This window comes from Chlorocebus sabaeus, chromosome 21, assembly GCF_047675955.1.
Source record: "Chlorocebus sabaeus isolate Y175 chromosome 21, mChlSab1.0.hap1, whole genome shotgun sequence".
Taxonomy (NCBI): domain Eukaryota; kingdom Metazoa; phylum Chordata; class Mammalia; order Primates; family Cercopithecidae; genus Chlorocebus; species Chlorocebus sabaeus.
Window position 1 is genome coordinate 116492261 of NC_132924.1, and position 6355 is coordinate 116498615.

Sequence of the window (6355 nt, forward strand, 5' to 3'; positions counted from 1 at the left end):
ATATGACTCCCTCAGTCTATCTTCCATTTCCTACTTTTCAAAAAGCTATGACTACAAGAAATATGCTACTTTTCTAATACTATAGGGTAGATGTGACTTCACACCACCAAAAACCCAGTTCTGCAAAATGTTATAATTATTTTCTATAATTCAACCTCTGAATCTGGTCTCCTACCACCTGATAAAGGATATGTCCTCTTAGTCTTCTTCAGGAAATCATTCGGTCACTTCCACAAGGATATTGAGGGCCACTTTTCCTGTTGCCCCAAGTAACCCTAGAGCTCATACTATAAACCATAAGGGTAAGTCCCCCCAAAGGACAGTGATTCTCAACCCTGTCCTGCTTCATATAAGAATCACAGTAGGGAGTTTTGAAAATGCCAATGCTTAGCTGTTCTGCAGAACAATTATTCATAATCTTTGAGGATGGGACATGGGTATAGGTGCTTTGCAAAAGCCTTCCAGTCATAAGGGTAATTCTAGGATGTCGACAGGGTTGAGAAAAACAGATCTAAAGAAAGCAGCCAACAATTGAGACCAAATATCTACCTGCAAAGCTTAATAAGAGGCAGCAGTACCTGCACACGGCCAGGACCCCAGCAGCAGCCCTCCACCTGAGTCTGCATATATAGAAAGATTAGGGAGAGAGACGGGGGACCTACTGGAGTTATGGGCAGCAGAGTGAAGCGTTGCTGCAGAGCCTCCTCAAGACTCACATGAGATCTTCACAAGACAGCCAACATATGGATGTCTGGCGCCCGGAAGGCAAGGAGGGCCAGATGGTGTTGGCCAGGGGAGCAGCAGCAACACAAGAGAGTGCATTTACAACAGCAGCCAGGGAAATAAAGAGACTCTTCTGCCTGTCCTCTCTCTCACACACCCAGCCAAAAACTGAAGAGGGAGAGATGGGTGTCTCTGGGTCCACCTTGTCTCCTCCCAATCCTACCAGATGGGGTCTCAGCTAAAACTGTGCTTGGGGAAAGGCAGAAGATAATACTTACACCAAATATGAAACTAAACTGGACTATTAATAACCAAAAGAAGACGAACATTTGAAACCTGCCCAGGACATTACTATTGGATGGGAAGCACAGAGTGGGGCACTGAAACTGGAGGAGGGAAACATGTTGTGTTTATCCCTTCTCCTTTCTCCTTCTTGTCTTCCATGAGTGACATCTCTGCTCCTTGGGAGTCACTCAAAGATTTGGCATGAAGGTGGGATGTACAGTCTATACTGTGGTCATTCCTCTGTCCTTACGTTGACATCAGTTCACATGTCCACACTTTGATGTCATGCTTGCAAAGTCTCCTTGATATGGCCACTAGACCCCATGGAATCCAATAACTCCCTTAGCAGATTTCCAAACTCCTTTTGTGAACACAAGGAAGGTTGAACAGCTCTCCCAAGTGTGGACGGGCTGCAGGGGACTCAGGGGCTCTCTTGCAGTCTAACTGCCTTTGACATCCCCATGCAGCCATGAGCAGTGGGCCAAGGTGTGAGACCCCTTCAACAGAGATCCTTACCTTCTCTGGCTCTTTCCTGCCTCCTCTTCTTTCATTCCTCTCCAACTGGGAAAGCATTTTCTAGTCTACATGGTGGTGATGGAGAGAGATGTGAAAGAAAAATGTTTCTCTGACCACCTATTCTTCCAATCTGTTCTATCCTATGCCTGGACCAAAGCTTTTAAACTTCATAGCCAAGAATTTGAAACTTGTTTCTTGAAGACCCCATGAGAACTTCTGTAAACTAGGCTGGGCGCAGTGTCTCACATCTGTAATCCCAGCATTATGGGAGGGCGAGGCAGGTGGATCACTTGAGGCCAGGAGTTCAAGACCAGCCTGACCAACATGGTGAAACCCCATCTCTACTAAAAATACAAAAATAAGCCAGGCAGGGTGGCAAACACCTGCAATCCCAGCTACTTGGGAGGCTGAGGCATGAGAATCCCTTGAACCTGGGAGGGGGAAGTTTCAGTGAGCTGAGATCGTGCCACTGTGCTGCAGTCTGGGTGACAGAGCAAGACCCTGTTTCCAAAAATAAAAATAAAAAAAGAACTTCCCTGAAGTAGAGATGATGCCTCCATTCTAGCTCTCCAAATGAGAAAATATGGAATAAAAATGAATTGGCCCCACATAGCTGTAAATGTGGCGCTGTGAGTGGCTTGGAGTTGTCAGCCTAGACTGCCAGCTTGCATACAGCCTCAGCAACAGTCCCACACCCCAGTGGCTGATTCCCTCCCTGCTCCTCTTGCCTGAGCTTCTGAGGCTGCAGGCAGACCCTGCCCAACATCTCCTTCTGTTCCCACCTCTTAAAATCAGAGAAAAGCATGAATGAAAACCAATAGAAAACAGTACCAGAACAATGGAAGTCAACGATTGTGTGCCAGAAATTTGGGGAGATATCATTTATTACAAACTTGCATATGTTGGGACAAAATAAACCAAACAGTGAGTTTGATGCTTCACAACACGTGAAAGCTGCTGACAAATGCTACTGTCCTCAATTAAGAGAACTAACCAAAGTTCATGAGTCTCTTACAGGAGATGCAGAACCTGCCAAAAATCTTGTTTCCAGTTCTGACTATTATGAATAAAGCTGCTGTGAGCATTTTTGTGCAAATCTCTGTGTTGACATAAGTTTTAATTTCTCTAAACAATGCTTTCTTAATTTTGAAATGTATTGCTTTGCCTGATGCTTATTTCTATACAAATATGATCTAATAACATAAGGCATTTTAAAATAATAATCAATCTCTGACTTCCTTATTTAGTTAATTTATTTATTTTTGAGACAGGGTCTGGTTCTGTCACCCAGGCTGTAGTGCAGTAGCTCCATCTCAGCTCACCAAGACCTCCACCTCCCAGGCTCAAGGATCCTCCCACCTCAGCCTCTCGAGTAGTTGAGACCACAGGTGCGTGCCACCATGCCTGGCTAACTTTCTGTATTTTTTGTAGAGACGGGGTTTCACCATGTTGCCCAACCTGACCTCAAACCCCTAAGCTCAAGCAATCCTCTTCCTCAGCCTCCCAAAGTGCTAGGATTGCAGGCATGAGCCACTGAGCCGAGCCAACTTCCTTATTTTAAATAAAATTAATTTGGGGTGGGGAAATCCATTTTTATCATTCATCCATTTATGTTATAAAAAAATATAATGGACCAAGGCCAGGGATGGTGGCTCACACTTACAGTCCCAGTATTTTGGGAGGCTGAGATGGGAGGATTGCTTGAGCCCAAGAATTCAAGATCAGCCTGGCCAACATGGTGAAACTCTGTCTCCACAAAAAATACAAAACTTAGCCAGGTGTGGTGGCATGCACCTGTAGTCCCAGCTCCTCAAGTGGCTGAAGTGTGGGGATCACTTGCACTATGGAGGTCAAGGCTGCAGTGAGCCATGATTACACCACTGCACTCCAGCCTGGGTGGCAGAGTGAGACCCAGTCTCAAAAAGAAAAAATAAATCAAATAAAAATAACAGGGCAAGCACACTGAAAAATGATAACTGGCACTCAGCTTCTGTGTCAAGAAGACACTAGGAATTAGTATTGTCAACAAACTGAAAAGTATATGCCTTGTTTAAAATGGGCAGCCACTACTCAGCTTCAGCCAATTCACTATGCCAAATCTTCTAATTTTTCAAGAGAAGATAGATTTTTTGTGTGTGCATATAAGTAATCTCCTAAGTTTAAATGTTGGCCAATAGAACCCCTCAAAAAAAAAAAGTTACACGCTGGTGGATTAATGCTGTATAGCATTAGCCAATGCAAAGTAAAAAGACTACAGGCCAAATCTGACCCAAGGCTCATTGGTTTCTAGCTAAGATTTTGGTTCTCAATCCTGACTATGAGCAACAAGACCTTTTGGTTTTTTTAAAAGATAGCATGGCTGAGCCCTAGTCCAGATTCTGATTTCCTAGATTTGTATGAGTCCTGGGCATCTACCATTCTGGTTCACAGCCAGGGTTAAAAGGTAGGAAATTAAATTTCAAGTTATAGTACCTTATCATATTTCTGAACTTCAACACCAAGTCCAGAACACTGAATTCTCCCCAGGCTCATTCTACCTGATTCTGAGCTCAAATAGTCATGTGGGATCTCAGTAAGCTGAAATTGATGATACGTACACAAACAATAAAAACTGGGACTATGGAGACTTCCTTGTCTCCAACTTGAATGGCATCCAATTTTGGCTTTTCTGTATACTATTTGAGGACATTATAATAGCAGGCCTTTTTGGAAGAAACTCAATTCTAAGTAAAAGATGTTCATATATGAGCGTAAGGGAATTTCTTATTCACAAACATGGTAACCATCAAAATAAAACTCTCTCCCAAAATAAGAGAGACAAGAAAAGAAGTGGAGAAAACAGATTCTAAAAGCTGTATGAGCTTTTACAAATAATTTAGCAGGTAACAGAGATCTTGTGAGACAAGTAAAAAGGCCTTGTATTCATGCCTTATCAGGTAAATGTGGACTTAAAGTAAATAAGGTAGGAAGGTATTGAGCTAGAAACATGTCTCAAATTATTTCCAGTGAGCTTCTGAAAGCCCAAGACAAATGTATCTTTATGAAAAATTGAGACAGACCCAGTAACCAGATCCTCTCATTATTTGCATGTGAAACCTCTAACTTGTCGTCATGTGATAAACAAATGGAGAAAAATTGGAAATAACCATTAATGAGAGGGGCGGAAATTACAATAACATTGAGCAAGGGTCAGAAGATTGCAGAGCAGTTACCCGTTCTTGGCACAGAAACCTGAAAGTCAGGATCAAAGAGAATGGCAACCATGAACACAGATGCCACAGACAAAGACATATCTAGGTTCAAGGTCATCTTCACCTTGGTGGTCTCCGGAATAGAGTGCATCACTGGCATCCTTGGGAGTGGCTTCATCACGGCCATCTATGGGGCTGAGTGGGCCAGGGGCAAAACACTCCCCACTGGTGACTGCATTATGTTGATGCTGAGCTTTTCCAGGCTCTTGCTACAGATTTGGATGATGCTGGAGAACATTTTCAGTCTGCTATTCCGAATTGTTTATAACCAAAACACAGTGTATATCCTCTTCAAAGTCATCACTGTCTTTCTGAACCATTCCAATCTCTGGTTTGCTGCCTGGCTCAAAGTCTTCTATTGTCTTAGAATTGCAAACTTCAATCATCCTTTGTTCTTCCTGATGAAGAGGAAAATCATAGTGCTGATGCCTTGGCTCCTCAGGCTATCAGTGTTGGTTTCCCTAAGCTTCAGCTTTCCTCTCTCAAAAGATGTCTTCAACGTATATGTGAATAGCTCCATTCCTATCCCCTCCTACAACTCCACGGAGAAGAAGTACTTCTCTGAGACCAATATGGTCAACCTGGTATTTTTCTATAACTTAGGGATCTTCATTCCTCTGATCATGTTCATCCTGGCAGCCACTCTGCTGATCCTCTCTCTCAAGAGACACACCCTACACATGGGAAGCAATGCCACAGGGTCCAGGGACCCCAGCATGAAGGCTCACATAGGGGCCATCAAAGCCACCAGCTACTTTCTCATCCTCTACATTTTCAATGCAGTTGCTCTATTTCTTTCCATGTCCAACATCTTTGACACTTACAGTTCCTGGAATATTTTGTGCAAGATCATCATGGCTGCCTACCCTGCCGGCCACTCAATACAACTGATCTTGGGCAACCCTGGGCTGAGAAGAGCCTGGAAGCGGTTTCAGCGCCAAGTTCCTCTTTACCTAAAAGGGCAGACTCTGTGACTGGAACTCAGGGAGGACTGCGGGACCTGGTCCAACCACTTCTGCCTTTTCCTCAGGTAGAACTCTCTCCTCACCCATCTCTTCTCTCCCAAACCTGCTCTGACACTTCTCAGAAAACGTGACCCTTTTATGAATATGAAGCTGAATTTTTAACTTGAGATTCTAAACAGTAGTAACTAAGAAACCTGAAGATGGACTTTGAAAGCTCCTTGAACTATGTTCATTCATATCCTGCCCTGAGATCTCTCTGCTTTCTTCTCCTCCTGAGCCTTAAGGAGAGGGTGGCCAGACATATGGGTTTGCCAGGGACAATTTCTGTTTATTGTCTGTTGTCAGTTGAGCACCCTTCAATTCTCAAGAATATCATGGTCTGGATGAAGAATTACATGATCATCCTACTTAAGACACCCAACTAACACACAGTTAGGGCTGGTGAAGCAGAGCACAGCACTCAGTCCACGGGGTAGAAGGGAAACCAGAGTGGCTACAGAGAAAGAAGATTCAGGAAAGAAAGGCTGCCAGAAATTATCAAGTGCTGCAGAAGTTCCAAGGAAAGTAAAGGGTGAAGAAAAAGGCTTTGGATTTGACTGCAAGCAGGCCATGTGT

At 43.7% G+C, this 6355-nt stretch overlaps 1 protein-coding gene across 1 annotated transcript; it reads left to right on the forward strand.

Moving 5' to 3' along the window:
- The first annotated feature begins 4013 nt into the window (after nucleotides 1-4013).
- TAS2R40 (taste 2 receptor member 40) lies at nucleotides 4014-5778 on the forward strand. The gene has a single exon (XM_007983265.3). The coding sequence runs from the start codon at nucleotides 4778-4780 to the stop codon at nucleotides 5747-5749; it is 972 nt and encodes a 323-aa protein (XP_007981456.3). The 5' UTR covers nucleotides 4014-4777; the 3' UTR covers nucleotides 5750-5778.
- Nucleotides 5779-6355: the final 577 nt, after the last annotated feature.